The sequence below is a fragment of the Carassius carassius genome, chromosome 44 (genome assembly GCF_963082965.1).
Source record: "Carassius carassius chromosome 44, fCarCar2.1, whole genome shotgun sequence".
NCBI lineage: Eukaryota > Metazoa > Chordata > Actinopteri > Cypriniformes > Cyprinidae > Carassius > Carassius carassius.
The window spans coordinates 4,432,422-4,448,907 of record NC_081798.1 but is presented as its reverse complement, the minus strand read 5'-3'; the positions used below and the strand labels follow the sequence as shown (position 1 = coordinate 4,448,907).

General features: G+C 37.0%; 1 protein-coding gene across 8 annotated transcripts in view; it reads right to left on the bottom strand.

Annotated features, from left to right (window-relative positions):
• Nucleotides 1–16,486, bottom strand: part of LOC132126270 (protein ECT2-like) — a 28,879-nt gene that overhangs the window by 11,450 nt on the left and 943 nt on the right. For 2 of the 8 annotated variants that reach the window (XM_059537420.1, XM_059537416.1), the window contains exons 2-20: nucleotides 16,204–16,385; nucleotides 15,956–16,035; nucleotides 14,057–14,152; nucleotides 12,397–12,579; nucleotides 11,027–11,116; nucleotides 10,831–10,941; nucleotides 9,543–9,616; nucleotides 7,978–8,108; nucleotides 7,667–7,782; nucleotides 7,338–7,400; nucleotides 6,557–6,779; nucleotides 6,173–6,304; nucleotides 5,500–5,624; nucleotides 1,832–1,951; nucleotides 1,698–1,766; nucleotides 1,475–1,585; nucleotides 1,167–1,263; nucleotides 851–932; nucleotides 641–719 (exon numbers count right to left, since the gene is read on the bottom strand). In XM_059537420.1, the coding sequence (XP_059393403.1) occupies nucleotides 641–719; nucleotides 851–932; nucleotides 1,167–1,263; nucleotides 1,475–1,585; nucleotides 1,698–1,766; nucleotides 1,832–1,951; nucleotides 5,500–5,624; nucleotides 6,173–6,304; nucleotides 6,557–6,779; nucleotides 7,338–7,400; nucleotides 7,667–7,782; nucleotides 7,978–8,108; nucleotides 9,543–9,616; nucleotides 10,831–10,941; nucleotides 11,027–11,116; nucleotides 12,397–12,579; nucleotides 14,057–14,152; nucleotides 15,956–16,035; nucleotides 16,204–16,336 (2,115 nt within the window). In that variant the 5' untranslated portion in view covers nucleotides 16,337–16,385. Of the gene's footprint in view, nucleotides 1–640; nucleotides 720–850; nucleotides 933–1,166; nucleotides 1,264–1,474; nucleotides 1,586–1,697; nucleotides 1,767–1,831; nucleotides 1,952–5,499; nucleotides 5,625–6,172; nucleotides 6,305–6,556; nucleotides 6,780–7,337; nucleotides 7,401–7,666; nucleotides 7,783–7,977; nucleotides 8,109–9,542; nucleotides 9,617–10,830; nucleotides 10,942–11,026; nucleotides 11,117–12,396; nucleotides 12,580–14,056; nucleotides 14,153–15,955; nucleotides 16,036–16,203; nucleotides 16,438–16,486 lie in introns of all 8 variants that reach the window. The other 6 variants (XM_059537422.1, XM_059537419.1, XM_059537421.1 and 3 more) reach the window with 4 other exon arrangements.

Here is a 16,486-nt window from a genome sequence, read left to right as displayed (position 1 = left end):
TCACCGCAGAGAAAAGAGGAACGGCAGCCAACAATACAGTGTCACACTTTACCAATTACTGTGAAAAAAGCCACATTTGTAGCATTTAATTTAGTCAAGGTTTCTAGCAGCAAAAACCGTCAAGTTAGTTTTATATGACTATTTAAAAACCGTCTGCTATGGTAGCTTTAAAATGTGAAATATACCTTTAAACAGACTTTGATCTCTCTCCTATGATTGGTTTCAAAATTTTAAATAATAAATGGGTTATCAGGGTAAAAATGGACAGTGATGCGTTATGGTTCTGACTATGACGATTTGTGAATGACCTGTTTTTATGGCTTAGTTTTCATGGTCGGGGTGGACTGGCGAGGGAGATTTGCTTGGTGAATGTTGAAGTATGCTTACATCATACTATTTAAAAAGGGCAAGAAAAATTCCATTGGTCATAATATAGTCACTTCAGATCTTTTGGTTGAGGCGTAGAAATGATGTGAATATAACATCTTTTATTGCAATTTGTTGGCTCAAAGACTTGGAAGATTGCACTACTTTTATAAAGGCAAGTAAATGACAGAACTGGGTGAATGATTTCTTTGAACTCGACTGAGATGTGTGTAAATGTAAGACATTTCTAAAAAAGTGAAAACTAATTACTCACAGGGCAGCCGTCCACCTCATAAACAACATCAAAAATCTGCTTCTGTCCCTCGGTCTTCCTTTTATCTTCATTTATGTGGCTATGAAAATTAAAAGAGCGGAACATAAAGAAATCTTTGTATTAACGTCACAGTTTTAGCACTATAAAGCTTTTTCAGCTAAAACGGAAAATACATTTTCGGCCGAATATTTTATTTTAAGGAAAACTTACGTCATCACTTCTTTGAGAGACTCGATGGCCTTTTCCAGGGTCACTTTATCAGGGTTGTCATCTGATGTGTGCTTCTTTATATCTATAAAGAACAAAATTCACTGTAATCATGTTTTCTTTCATCAGCATACAGAGGTAAAGTATAACAAACCTGCATTAGTATTCAGACTGATTTTTTTTAACGTAATGGGAAAACATTCATTTTTAAAACCGAATCGAACAAACTCCAAAGTATCTTTTTTCAACTACTGAAATCATCAGGATTCAGACAGATTTACTGAATAGAAACAGCTCCAAGCTCTTTTATGTGAATTACCATTCAACAGGAGGGCAACACTCGGCAGTCTCTGCACAGGACGAATCAAAAGCTCAACAAGAGTCTGACGGCCACACTCAGGTTTAGACTGATTAATCTGGTTAACAAAATGAAAGAAAAGATGTGAATAAATGGCATTCACAAAAAAATGCCCATACAAACCCACTCAAATACAGAGCAGAGACTTTTTCATTTACTGTTAGCTCAAAAAAAGGTCACGCTTCCATTAATTTGCCTATTTCTGGCCAATATATCAGTTTCTATATAAAACTGAAGCCTTTATACACACTAAAAGGAGAAGATGGTACCTTGAGGAACGCATGAAACCTCGGCTTCTGTCTCTCACATCTGACTATAGTCTCTTTGCTCATCTCAAAGAAGTTGACAAACGGTGGGTAGGCCTTCACCAGCTCTCTAGACTGAGAGAATTTGAAAATATAAAGAGCGATCACAAAAGCTGCCGTTCAGTCTCTGACGGCGTTGCGAGCTTCACGCCGGAGGAGGTCGAGTTCAAAGCATCATCACACTCACATATTTCAGGATAATGTCTCCTACGCTTCTCTCTTCAGACCAGTTCATCACCAACTCCTCGAGATCCGCCTGTCAAAGCACATTCATCAGCCAACACTGCCTTTACTCAGCGTTTTGGAAAGATTATTGCCTACCTTTATTCTCATGTGCACTTCATAGATGTCTGGAATACTGCCGAAGATGGTCTTGATCTCTTCCTGAGCTAGAATGGGGCCACCCACCTGCCCCTCTTTATCCAGGGGGTATTTGAAGAGCTGGGGGGTGATGAACAAAGGAAATTAGATCACTAAGCTAGAATGGACCCAGAGACTCTGACCAGTGGTGCAGGACTTGACAGCACAGGTCTGCATTCCTGAGCGATCACTAAAGGACCTGATTAGATTTGTTGCGGCGCAGGATTAAACCTCTGATTTGTAAATAAGGTGCAAGATATAAGAGCTACTATAAACCCATCTCTTGAGACTATATCCTATGGTCTTGCATCCTCATACTCTTGGGACTCTTTTTCACCGGTCACTTGTGAGGATATTAAGGGTTTATTGAGTAAAGTGAAACCATCCTCAAGCCCGCTTGATGTATTGCCGACTGCATTGCTACTAAATGGGTTTGATTTAGTCGGACCGTATGTTGTTAAACTGATTAATCTTTCCCTTTTAACTGGTTCTGTGCCTAGCCATTTTAAACAAGCAGTTGTCAGCCCCATACTGAAGAAACCTAATTTGGATTATTCTGAACCAACTAACTACAGGCCTATATCTAAACTGCCTTTTTTATCTAAAATTCTAGAGAGAGTGCTGGCGGGGCAGCTGACTTCATATCTTGATGGGAAAGATTTGTTTGATAAATTTCAGTCAGGTTTTTGTAAATGTCATTCAACTGAGACTGCGCTTCTTAAAGTATCAAACGACATTTTGATGGCTGCAGACTCTGGACAGTACACTGTATTGATTTTACTTGACCTATCGTCTGCATTTGATACATTGGACCATACAGTATTGATACATCGGTTACGCAATGAAATGGGGTTCTCTGGGTCTGTTTTAAAATGGTTCACCTCTTACTTGAGTGATATATCATTTTGTGTGTCTATGAATAACATTTTGTCAGAAATGACCCCTCTGTCATATGGAGTCCCTCAGGGTTCGATTTTGGGTCCTATTGTGTTTTTATTGTATATTAGCCCTCTTGGTGAAATTAATCGAAATTTTAATAATGTGTCTTATCACTTTTATGCTGATGACATTCAGTTGTACTGCTCATTCAAAGAGTCAGAGTTAGGTAAATTAACTGATTTATTGGAATGCCTGTCATGCATTAAGACTTGGTTATACAACAATTATTTACAACTGAATATAAAAAAGACTGAAACTTTGATCATTGCTCCAGAACAAAAAATACCTCAAATTAAACACCTCTGTTCTTTTGACTCATCCGTCCAGTTAAGCCTAAGAAACCTGGGTGTTTTGTTCGACCAATCGTTGTCTCTGGATGGTCATTCTAGACAGTTGGTCTGAAACGGTTTTTATCATTTGAGAAATATTTCTAAATTGAAAAAAATATTGCCCAAACCAACCTCTTTTTACTTGTTTTAACAATGTTTCTCTGAACCGTATTCAATTGGTGCAAAATGCAGCAGCCAGGCTTTTAACAGGAACCAACAGAAGGGCACACATTACTCCGATTTTATTTACTCTCCACTGGCTTCCGGTAAAATTTAGAATTAATGATAAAATTTTAGTTTTAACCTTTAGAGCATTACATGGACAGACCCCCCCAATATATCGCAGACATGCTTACCCCTTATTCTTCTTTCCGTACTCTTCGTTCCTCAGGTCAAAATCTCCTGATTGTTCCTAAAACCCGCCTTAAAACTCGGGGAGACCGCTCCTTTCAAGCGGTTGCTCCCAATCTGTGGAATGCCCTGCCACTGTCTCTGCGTGTGGTCGATTCTGTTGATTCTTTTAAAAAACAGCTAGAAACACTTCTATTCAGTCAAGCTTTCAGTTGACTGAGCTATTATGTTTTATGTTTTGTATGATGTTTCTTATTTTTAAGTTTGTTAATTTGCTATATGTAAAGCACTTTGTGATTTTATCTGTGATAGGTGCTATATAAATAAAGTTTACTTAGGCATGAGAGGGTGCTACTTCCAAGAGATATCGGCCAAAGCAGACAGTCTGATAGTAGAGTGGAATGGTAGTTTTTTGTATTTTTATGGAATGGAATGGTAGTTTTTAGTATTATATCATCTTTAGAAACTACCCACAAAAGCTGGGACTGGTACGATTTTTTTTATGTTTTTGAAAGAGGTCTCTTATGTTCACCAAGGCTGCATTTATTTGATCAAAAATAATCAAAACCGTAATTGTGAATTTTTTATATGATCTATTTTAATTTATATATACACTTTAAAATGCAATTTATTCCTGGGATGAAAAAAGTTGAATTTATCCAATCAAACCAGCCATTTATCCAATATTTAGTGTGATGCATCCTTAAAATTATTCTAATATGATTCTTACTATCCCTTATGAAACTGTAACAATATTTATTTGAATTTTATATGTATGTGTGTGTATGTGTATGTGTATATATATATATATATATATATATATGTGTGTGTGTGTGTGTGTGTGTGTGTGTGTGTGTGTGTGTGTGTGTGTGTGTGTGTCACACTTTCACTCACTGAAATGCAAATCAATTTCTAACCTTTATACACTGTGTTTTTTCTGGATGGTATTCTGTCTTTATACGTTAAAATAAACCTACAATAAAAATGACAGACCCTTAATTTCTTCAGCAGAGGATCAAAAAAAATATTTTTCCCACTGTGTGTATGTATATATATATGTGTGTGTGTGTGTATATACATATATATACACACACATATATATATATATATATATACACACACACATGTGTGTGTGTGTGTGTGTGTATATACATATATATACACTTATATATATGTATATATATATACATATATATGTGTGTGTGTGTGTGTGTGTATATGTATATACATACACACAGTGGGAAAAATATTTATTTGATCCTCTGCTGAAGAAATTAAGGGTCTGTCATTTTTATTGTAGGTTTATTTTAACTATAAAGACAGAATACCATCCAGAAAAAAAACACAGTATATAAAGGTTAGAAATTGATTTGCATTTCAGTGAGTGAAAGAAGTATTTGATCCCCTACCAACCAGCAAGAATTCGGGCTCCCACAGACTGGTTATGTGCCCATGTAGAACACATTAGTCATGCCACTATTTTTTTTTTTAAGTTTAATAATCTAAACTGTTGAGAACATTCAAAACGGAAACAAAGTACAGTTCTGCAGGAGTAGAAACTGGGAAAGTCAGTTTCGTGCAGACCTCTACTTGACAGCTACTCCATAAACTTAATGAAGATCCAGTGGACCACAATGGAAAGGTCAGGCTATTCAGTATTGCCTGATGATCGGACTGTTCAGTGAAATTTGCTGGGCTCTGATTGCAGGCATATGATGTGGCATTTACTATGCAAGCAGACACAGAAGTATGTGTGTGCGTGTGTGAGTTCGCATGAGCTCCAAATGTAGGGGTACAAAGCAAAGCTCAAATGTCCATGGCACTGGTGTCCAAATCTAATTCATTTTCCCCCCTACTGGTCAGAGGCACTGGTTCAGTTTGATAAGGCCACAGCCAGGTACTGTGGATTGCCACTTTCCTATGTGTGCATGTGTGTGCGTGTGTGTGCATGTGTGTGTGTAAGAAGGAGAAAGAGAACACGTAAGACACACACACACACCGAACACAAACCTGCAGGACCGTGGCCAGGATATCAACGTAGTTGCTTTCTGTTTGGTAGAGCTCCTTGGAGACCTGCCAGCGTGCTGACTGTTTAGGAAGGGCGGGAGTTGAGCTTTTGGGAAGTTTGGCATTCTCTGAAACGCATAAGCAGAGATGAGCAGCTGTAAATCACACACTGTTACTTCTTATCCTCAGATATGTTTCATCCCTTTTCTCAAAATATCTGCTCGAAAATCTGATAGAGAAAAATGAAATTGTAATATAAATCTCGTGTTAAATTGTGCAAGGTTTCACGAACAAAGGAATGATAGAGGAATAAAAAGCAATGTTCCATGTAAAAAAATATATATATATAAAAAAAATGTAATCAATCAGAGCACATGGTAAAGAGTAAAATGCACTGATGGCATCAGTTAATCTTCATTCTTTTCTGTTTTAAGACAAAAATCATATGCATGTTTAGTAAAGGTGATGAAATTCAATTAAGCTATTTTTTTTATTTTGTTAATGTGTTTTTGTTAAGTAAATGAACGATTTTCTGTGGTTATTCACATTATTCCATAAATGAAATATAATTTAAAAAAAAATAAATTTTAAACTAACTTTCTACATTTAGTGGAAAGACTATGTTAATGGCATAGATTAATGTTTGTATTCATCCTAAACCCTGGGCTAAAGTTACCATGAATGTCACGTGTCTGGTCTGTTTCCTTTCTGTACACAGGAGTGCTGATACGCTGCAGTAGCCTCTCTTTCTCTGATCTACTCTGTCTGGCACTCCTCCGTCTACCGCTGCTCCTCCTGCGCCTGCATTCTGAAAGACAGCGGCCTCACTCATCTAAAACACACTCTGGCTGGGATCACCCTGGACCTCAGAGATCAACGTCTGGAGAGCTTTGGAACACTCTCACACAATGCAGTGGAAATTTTGAAATTTTTTTTTTTTTTTTTTGGAAAACTGAAGTTTAGAACATTCTTCTGTTTGTTTGTCTAACCCATGGAAGTCACGGGGAGTTTTATATTATTTGGTTGCTAGTCACACGTCATATCAGATCATTCGTTTCACCTCCGCTGGCTTTGCAGGTGTCAGGTGTGTTGGAGATGTCCAGCAGGGAGCCCATGGAGAGGGAGTGTTCAGCCGAGGGTCTTTTGCGCGGTGGGAAGGGAGAAATCTCGGTCTCCTTGGTGAGCTGAGCCAAAGTTTCTCGAAGACGGCGACGTTTCCGGCCACTGTTGGGTGTCGTGATAGACAACAGAGACACGGCCTTCTTCATCGCAGGACTCTCCGGCTGAGAGGAAGACACAGTGACAACAGATATGAGTGTATCGCTTTTTATGAAGCTGTTAAATCAATTACATTTCTTTACTAAATCTGATCACAAATTTGGACTGTATTCGGAAGACCAGCTACTAAAAACAAACATTATTCCTATGAGTGAGCAAATTACGTAGGAAACTAATCTGACATTAAAACTTTCTTTTTATTTCCGTATTTAATTCTTTAAAACCTTTTACTTGGTTTAAACTTGCAAAAAAGAAAAACATTTTTCTTTCTTCAAAATATCTTCTTTCATGCTCAACAGAAGAAAAACTCACAGGTTTCGAACAAGTGGAGGGTAAGTAAATGACACAATTTTCCTTTCTGGCAGAATGATCCCTTTTACGAAATGCATCATGGGATACTTTTTAAACCATACTTAAAGAATAAGGTCCACAATTTTTTCATTTTTAACTTTTTTTAATTAAAACTTATGTTTTGCATTAAAATGCAGAAAAAAGTTAAATATAATTTGCTTTTTAGTTTACTTCCGCAAACCCAAATGCTGTCTTTTTTTTGGTTACCTCACCTTTTCATAAGAGTACATTGTTTCCCCAGCACGGGCGTCCATTTGTATACTGCCCCAAAACCACTGCAGAAAGACACAGAATGAGAAATAAATTACATTCATTTAAAATACTTCAGCTGAACCTTTTATTAACGCCTTTAAATAAACACTGATGCATTCATGATCGTAACTCATCTGACGTGTGCCAAAAAAAGACTCCCACTCCTCACAAGCTAACGGACTACAGACAGGAAGCAGTGTAAAATAACAGTGGGTTTTTAAACACTATTATTAAGGATCCGCACAAAGCCCAGTGTGTGTGCTTGTGAGACTTTAAGTCAAGTTCATACCTCCTGCTTCACTACATAGAGTCTTTTGGAGGGAGTAAAGGGTAGTTCTTTAATGGAGTTCTCCTCAACTACCAAGTGGGTGCATCTTTCATCACCCACCGCCTGGAACCGTCCACCTGGACAAAACAAGCAGTACATCGCTTTAAAAAAGCAGAAGGGGTCATTTGCTTTAACAGAGAAGTTCTAACAATAAAATAAAGTAGTAGTATATCCTGAGGTCAACATCTCAGATAAGAGTGAAAGGCTTTGCTTAATCGAGAATTATTTCAAAGCATGAAATCATGTTTCAGACTTAGATTAGAGTTCAATACCATGTTTCTGCGTCCTCTCCTCCATGTTGCTTCTCTCCTCTTCAGAGAAGCCCAGAAAGCTCAGCACGCAATCCTGGAATGGAGGGACTTTAAACACTGTGCGGAACTCCTCGTTGCCTGCATGGAAGTTACTAAAGCAAAATAAACCAAAAAAATCATCAGACATACCACAAGAGCAATCTTAAAACCTAAAGACGACTTCATGTTCACAGATGCATTTATACTTTATATAGCATAATATTATTATTGTTAATTAATTAGCCAATTTTATTAACAGTTATATTTTATTATTTATTATTATAATTATTTAATATAATTAAATTTTTATTAGTTTATATCTGCATTCATAATATTAAGATGTGCTGTTTGCAAATTAAATGATTGGACAAATTAAATCATTACTGTATTTAAGCAAGAGCAAATTACTGAAAATATTAGAGAAAACAATTGTTATGCATAATTAGTAATGTTAGATTCAGAAACATAACTTCGATGGCTCTAAAAAAATATTTAGTAAAAGCTATGTTGGACCCGCTGGAAAAATGCTTCCCAAACTTTTTGACTCCAGTACCCGCCTTTGCCCATGACAATATTGCCAATATTAGCGCTGCCAACATGTACCTTTAGTACATTTGTTGAAAGAAAAATAAACTAAAAAGGGAGGTCCAGTTAATTTTAGACATCTTAGACAATTTTAGTAATTAAACATTTTAATTAAGATTATGTTAAAAATCATTTTATTTTCATTTTGACTTATAGATGCTCCTATGGAAGTCAGATTTCATTTGAAAAGTCCTGGCAAAAAACCATAACCAAATAGATATCTGGCTTTTTCAGGGTTTCTGCAAGTTTTAAGATTTAAAGAACTTGGTAAAAGCAAGTAAAGAAAATTGAAAAAATAAACTGAAGGTAACATTATACGTCATTATGTTCTCTAAATGTGAATGTCTAGGGAGCACACAATGAACTGTATATTAACAACACAAGTTTGAAAATACAACTTCCAACTGATCTCAATAACTTTTTAATACATTTATTTAGGCTTGAATACCTGTTACCAACCACTAGAATAAGAAAATAACTTGCTGCACTTTCTGATCACACGAAGAAAATTATTTACAACATGGGTAATGTCATTCAAAACAGAGCCATTTCAGAGGAAGAGCAAACTGCATTGCATTTGCCTAAAGATTACACATTTTGTCCCCTACAGAATAGTGTGCGCTGATGCACCATGGACAATGACACCAGAATCAAGGACAGTACAAGATCAATTTTGATTTTAAATTGAATAAATCTGTCTCCATTAAGTCTGGTGAGCGCAGAGGGGGTGAGAATGAAAGAAAAATCCCTTCAGTCAACATCCAGCCAACGGTGGCAGGTCATTAATGTGAAAGGTCAGGTTCAGTGTTCAATAGATGTGTAGAAAATGTCACAACCCGTTGGAAGTGGGGAGGCGTGCACACCAGCAGCTGCTGGACATTACAGCCTCATCATTCACACTGTGAGGGGGATTGACACAAGGGAGAGTTTTATGCCTCACACACACACACACACTCTCTTACATGTCATCTCTGTGCTCCCATGCCTTGTGTATCCACTCAGGGGTGAGGATGGGTGTGCCCATGCAGACTGCCAGCTAAAAGAAAAAGAGAGAAAAAAGCAGTGAATAGCATCTGGAGGGAAGAGATCCTCTCACCAAAGCCTGGTGCATGCATTATGCATGAGACTAATGAATGATTCAGCCCAATCCAGCACACTGTGAGGAGAGATACATGAGAACGGTTTTAATCAAACCCTCTCTAAATAACACAGACACGTCAGCTGCAGACAGTAGACCCTGTTACGGAGAGCACACCTGGGGTTGGAGGAACCACCAGGAAACAGTCATCACTGACTAAAAGACAAAAGACTCTTCATCTAGACTGATTTTGAATAATTTATATATTATTAATGAGAAAATGAAGGTCAATCATTTAACAGCTTTCTTCAAACACAAAAGTATCATTACTCTAGTCTTCAGGGTCACATGATCCTTTATGAATCTGTTTAATATGCTGCTTTACTACTTGAGAAACATTTATTATTATCTGCGCTGAAAACAGATGTGCTGTTTCATATTTTTGAGCCTTGAACCACGATACTCACCATGAACATTATGAACGCATTTACAGGTCACACTTGATCAATTTCATGCATCCATGCTGAATAAAAGTTTTAATTTCCATTAAAATTAATAAATAAATAACCTTACCAACCCCTAAACTTTTAAACAGTACAAGCTCCCATGCTAGAAGGACCTCAAACAAAACTCAGGACATCAGAATCAAAAGAGTTCCTTAAACTGATTTCCATCCACAATATAAAAAAAATTCACATTTGTGTATTGCATGCACATATACTGTCCTTTACACGTATGCATATATATTTCGCTCTCCTGTAGAGCACAGAGTGAAGTCTTTAACTCATCTTTTACACTGGTGGATACGGTGGAGTAAATAAGTGATTTGATTTGATTTGATATGTGGCAGCATACATTTACATTTATGCATTTAGCAGACATTTTATCCAAAGCAACTTACAGTGCATTCAGGCTATACATATATATATATTTTTTATTATCAGTATGTGTGTTCCCAGGGAATTGAACCCAGGACCTTTTGCGCTGCCAACGCAATGCTCTCCCACTGAGCTACAGGAACACAACATGTTAGCATTATTACAGCAGAGTGAGTCAGAAAGAATTTCACAACTTAAAAACCTGGGGGTTTTTTTTGCGGATTTCACTATACACAAAAATCAGTGGCTAGTAAGGATGATGTATATACACATGTGTATGTGGTGGATACATACCCTGTACTTTTCACCATGTGTTGAACGGGCGATGAGGTGTGTGACTTTAGTACTGTCAAAGTCTTTTCGGATGATGCCACCCATGTGATGGACAAGATTTACCAGGGTAACCTGATGAAAAGCACAGTTAGCAAGTAACCTGACAGTGATACTATGGGTTGTTTTTGATTCAGACGAGTGGACATGCAGAACTCACCACTTCATCTTTTTTACGGAATCCGGTGAAGCAGAGAGACAAGTTGAGCATGGTCATAGAGTAGAGAGGCCTGGAGGAGAACGGCAGAGGCTACAGACGAGGAGATGTAGAATACCAATAATATGCATCAAATCAGAGCACAAAAATGGGAATGCAAATAAAATATTTAAAAAAATCACCTGAAAAACAACATATCACAAAAAACACCAGAGGACAGGTAGGTTTATCAATCAAAACAGAAGGTCATCTGCATTTAGAAGTCTTAAAGGTACAGTTCAACCAATGTTCCAACAACCAATGTTGCCTCTCAGCAGACACTTTTAATTATTTATTTGGTTTATTATATAGTTTTCTCTTATTATATAGCATCGTTTCCAAAATAAACACTGATAATTAGAACTATTATTAATAATTGAGCAACAATAATAACTGAGCACCAAATCAGCATCACCAAATCAACGAACAAAACAAAAAATTAAAAAAAAAATATATATATGTATACCGTATTTTTCGGACTATAAGTCGCACCTGAGTATAAGTCGCATCAGTCCAAAATACGTCATGATGAGGAAAAAAACATATATAAGTCGCACTGGACTTTTAGTCTCATTTATTTAGAACCAAGAACCAAGAGAAAACATTACCGTCTACAGCCGCGAGAGGGCGCTCTGTGCTGCTCAGTGTAGACTACAGGAGCACAGAGCAGTATAGAGCGCCCTCTGGCGGTTGGAGAAGGTAATGTTTTTTCTTAGTTCATTTCTCTTGGTTCATGTCAAATTAATTTTGATAAATAAGTCGCACCTGACTATAAGTCGCAGGACCAGCCAAACTATGAAAAAAAGTGCGACTTATAGTCCGGAAAATACGGTACATAAATACTGTTATTCACGAAACATGTATACATTTAGTGTGTGTGTGTGTGTATGAATACTGTGTGTGACTTTGTACAGTGGCAGCTAAGTTGTGCACCGCTAGATTTAACAATAATAAGACAAGCCTTCATTTCTCACTGGTTTGGAGTGTTGTGTAGATGTATCTATATTCTAGTGTTCGTCTGACTTAATCTTTCTGTCTGGTACCAAATCGCTAGCCAGCCAAGTGTTCGTTTCACTTTGGAATATCTGAGGGAGTCAAGCAGACACTCCTGTGTACACTCAGATAAGCCAGCAACATTTTTCAGGCTTTACAGGAGCAATCAAAGCTGCTTACGAATCCGTTTCGGTTGGAAAAATAACTTTATTTCAACAGGCTTTTACTCAACCCGTGACGGCATAGTAGTATCAAACTATTTCACTGCCTCAGGGAGAAAAAAACCCTGCGTGATGGCTGTGATTCTGTGTGTGCTGGTGCAGTTTTATTTCAGATTTTACCTCTCCTTTGCTGGCGCAGTGCATCACGGCAGGAGGCCCCAGGATACGGTTGTCATTCTTGTACAGGAAGCTGTATTCGGGAGCCTGGAAGTCTTTCAAGACAAACACCGTCTCGAACTCGCAGTTCTCGCCGTCACCAAAATCTCTGACATTGTCAGTTTTGATATAGGGGGTGTTTATATCCTAACAGAGATGAAGAGAAATTCATAACTACAATAAAGATGACAATGAGAATATCAGTAAACATTAGCTGGACTGTGATTCGAATTTCTCTCCTTTCAGAGATCTCTCTTTTGGTAAAAGGGATCTCAGAGATGTTAAAGGGTTCTGACAGATGATACGCTGGAGAAAGACAGCAGCCATCTGTCAAATGTGGATGCAGAGTGTACAAACACAAGTGTCAGTTCAGGACGGTTCACACAGGACCGTTAGACGATACAGGATGAAATTAATCCCATTGTATCTGCCAATATCAGATATTTACTTGTACATGCTCATTTCTGCTAATTTCTGTTTTATTTTCTTTGCCATTATCAATCACTCACTTATATGGAAGCCTGTGTCCACGATTGAAGAAAAAAATATATAAAAAAAAAAACCTTGCAATTATGACTTTCTTGCATTTTTCTTGCATTCTTACATATTTATAACACACAGAGAAAACTGATGTGTTCTCACAATAGCGAGTTTATTTTAATTTACATTTATGCATTTAGCATTTTATCAGTATATCACGCAATTCTGAGATTATCAAAATTGCGATTTTATACTTCACAATTATGACTTTTTAACTCGCAATTGTGAGTTTATATCACGCAATTATGGGAAAATTCTTATGGGATAATAAAAAATTATAAGTATTTTTATTCAGTAGCGGAAATGTTCTGAAGCCAATCAAAATTAGTACATTTTACATTTATTAAATATTTAAAATGTTATGTTTGTAATTTATAGAAATTAATCCTTCTATTCGGTTAAGAACACATTAAATTGATCAATAGAGACAGTAAATACATTTATAAGGTTACAAAAGATTTTCCTTTAAAATAAATGCTGGGGTGGGGGGTTTCTTTAATTTTCTATTTAAATTAAATTATTTTCTATTTAAATTTAAAGCTATTTTCAACATTAATGAGAAATGATTCTTAAGCAGCAAATCAGCATATCAGACTGATTTCTGAAGTTTTTATACAAATTATAAATTATAGTAATTATGCATTACAATACTACTTTTTTAATTGCATTTTAATCAGTAAGAAAGAATACGTCCGCTGTGAACCGCCCGTTAAGTTTTTAAGGGAACTGAAAGGGAGATGTTAGTGCAGAAATTTCCATTATTCCTGTCATTTGATTATAATTGCCATTTAAATGACTATTCAGTGACTTACCTGCATGTGAAAATAAAGATTAAAAAAAATTAACATGAAACTAAAGCAGGGCTGATTACATTGAAATATAGTTACGGTAATTGTAATTCAATGGATTAAAGGCCACCTGCTGGACAAACACAGAACACGTTGTTAGAATTTAGTCCAGACCACCAGTGTGAGTGAGTTTGATATTAAACAGCACAGTGCCACATTGAATCCCCCCTAAAAAACCATGCTGCCAATCCCCCAGTGCTCTCAAGCATGCAAAGATTCCAGGTGCCGAGACGTACCATATTGACTATAGATTTTATCAATTTCTCACGCGCCTCTGTGCCCAGCTGCCCTTCTTTAAGCTTTACCACCGGGACTTCCATTATTGTGATGGCCTGTAAAAATGAAGAATTGATGTCAACCTGGCAACCCAAAGCTGATAAATTTCCCAGGCAGGAGGGCCTGTCATAACCGTGATGAGAACTTCAAACAAATGTCAAGAAAAGTCAAGGAGGAAGTTCTGCTATGTTAAGTTGCGTAAGAGCAGAGAGAACAGATTACTAAAAGAAGCAGCTACATCTGAAGTCTTCTCACATCTTGTCAAGGGCAACGAGAGGAGACTTTCAGGAACATCCCCATCCTCCCCTGAACACTACATGTGAAGTTTTCATCCCGAATCCACACACATTTATCCTCATTTAACAAGCTCTGAACCTAAATGCCCCATCACTGACCTGCGTTCCCTCCAAACGCAACTGTCGGAGCAAACCAAGGAACATTCATAACCTTTCTTTCGTCAGTTAACTCCAAACAGCCACAAACCACATGTCAGTGTAAGAATGTGGAGTAAAATGTTCATCAGCATCAAATCCAGTTCAGAACCAGAGAACACGATCCTCAAAAGCTGCTGTTCTACTGACACACTTGGCCAAATTCTGCATCTGTCCTGGACTCAAACAGCTCAATCAGATATTTCACAAAATGAAACAAAGACCTACCGAATGTCTACTTTGGTATAATAATCATAAAAACATACAAAGCATAATAAGATTTGTAATTTTTTTTTTTCGTGACAAGTGGCATTTCATCATAAGTAGGAGCCCAATTCAATGATTTATCACTGCATGACAAAAACAAATAAATGAATTAAAAATGGCAAAACAATTCCTTTGTCATATGGCCACCATTCGCAGGTGCTATAGAATAAATACAATAATGTCAAATTTTGGAGACACAAGGAGCTTTTTCTTTTGGGGGGTTATTTGGCAAACATGCATTAAACTGATCAAAAGTAAAGACAGTAAATACAAAGAAAGTTATTCTTTTGAACTTTCGATTCATTAAAAAAAAATAACAGTTTCCACAAAATATTATAATTGTTCAACATTAATATTAATATGAAATCACCAAATTAGCTTATTAGAGTGATTTTTGAGGAATTATGGGACACTCAAGACTGGAGTAATGATACAGAAAATTCAGCTTTGCGTCACATTAATAAAATATATTTTAAAATATTTCAAACAGAAAACAATTACTTTTAAGTGTAATATATCACAGTTATGTTGTCACTGTTTTTATCAAATAAATGTAGCCTTGGTGAGCATAAGAGACTTATTCCCAAAACATTTTAAACATTTTACTGACCCCAAACTTTTAAACGATAGTGTACAAGCAAACATGTCACCGCATATATCTGCAGATATTGAGGTGAACTTTAATCAGTCAAGGACAGAAGCGTTTTATCATTTAAACTACTGTTTTTTATTATTTTTTAAAGCCATGTCAGGGGCCAGATTTCTGGCTTCAAGGCGAAAAGTCATACAATTAACAAGAAGCCAAGATATTTAAGGTTAATGAAACTACCTTTTTAATTCCATTTTAATTTTATTTTAAGAACACGCAAGCAAGAAGACATACAGATACTCTAGACCTCCTTAAAATTCAGTTAAGGCAAATGGAAGGTTTGCATTTGAATCTTTTTTTGTACTAAGCTGACCAACACAAAATGACTTCCTTCCTGTTAGCAAACTGATTACTTTTAATCAGATTAGATGATTTTGAAACTTTTCTTCTCTGGCTGAACTCACAATGAACTTGAAATACTTCAGAAGGGTCTGATATGTAATTTAACCTCATTAATGTAGCTGCTCTTAATAAAGCTCAATCTCTATAAGCTCAACTCTCTTCTTTGGTACCTGAAGAGCTTTATCAAGTTCTGCGATGTTGCCGGCCTCCCCCACCAACACCAGTCTCGTCTCAACTTTGGGCAATACATCTGAAGAGAAGAAAAAGACCACAGGCAAAGGTGAATCTCTATGGAAATAGACAAAATAGAGTGGGAGAAAATAACCTCTTTTGTCATGTTTGTGCTCAGTAAAACAGTCCACACTATGGAAATGTCAGCTGACACGAGGTTGATCGAGATGGAGAGCAGTTCTCTTACCCTCTGACTCGTCTGCGTGTAGACCCATGAAAAATTGCTCCTTTGAGGTCTCGGCCATCCGGGAGTCGTATACGGAGGAGTCCACCAGCAGGCTGCGGCCCGGCCCTAAAGTAACTATGCTGCTGTCAGCCATGGCACTGTGACGAGGGGTGGCGACCCAGTCCTGTCCAGAATATCAAAATCTGGAGGAGTGAACAAGGGCGGCACAGAAATAAGAGACAAACAGTTGAGTTCCTAAAAGAGAATGATGAAGGTTAAAGTAGGAGAAAAAAAAAAAAAAAAA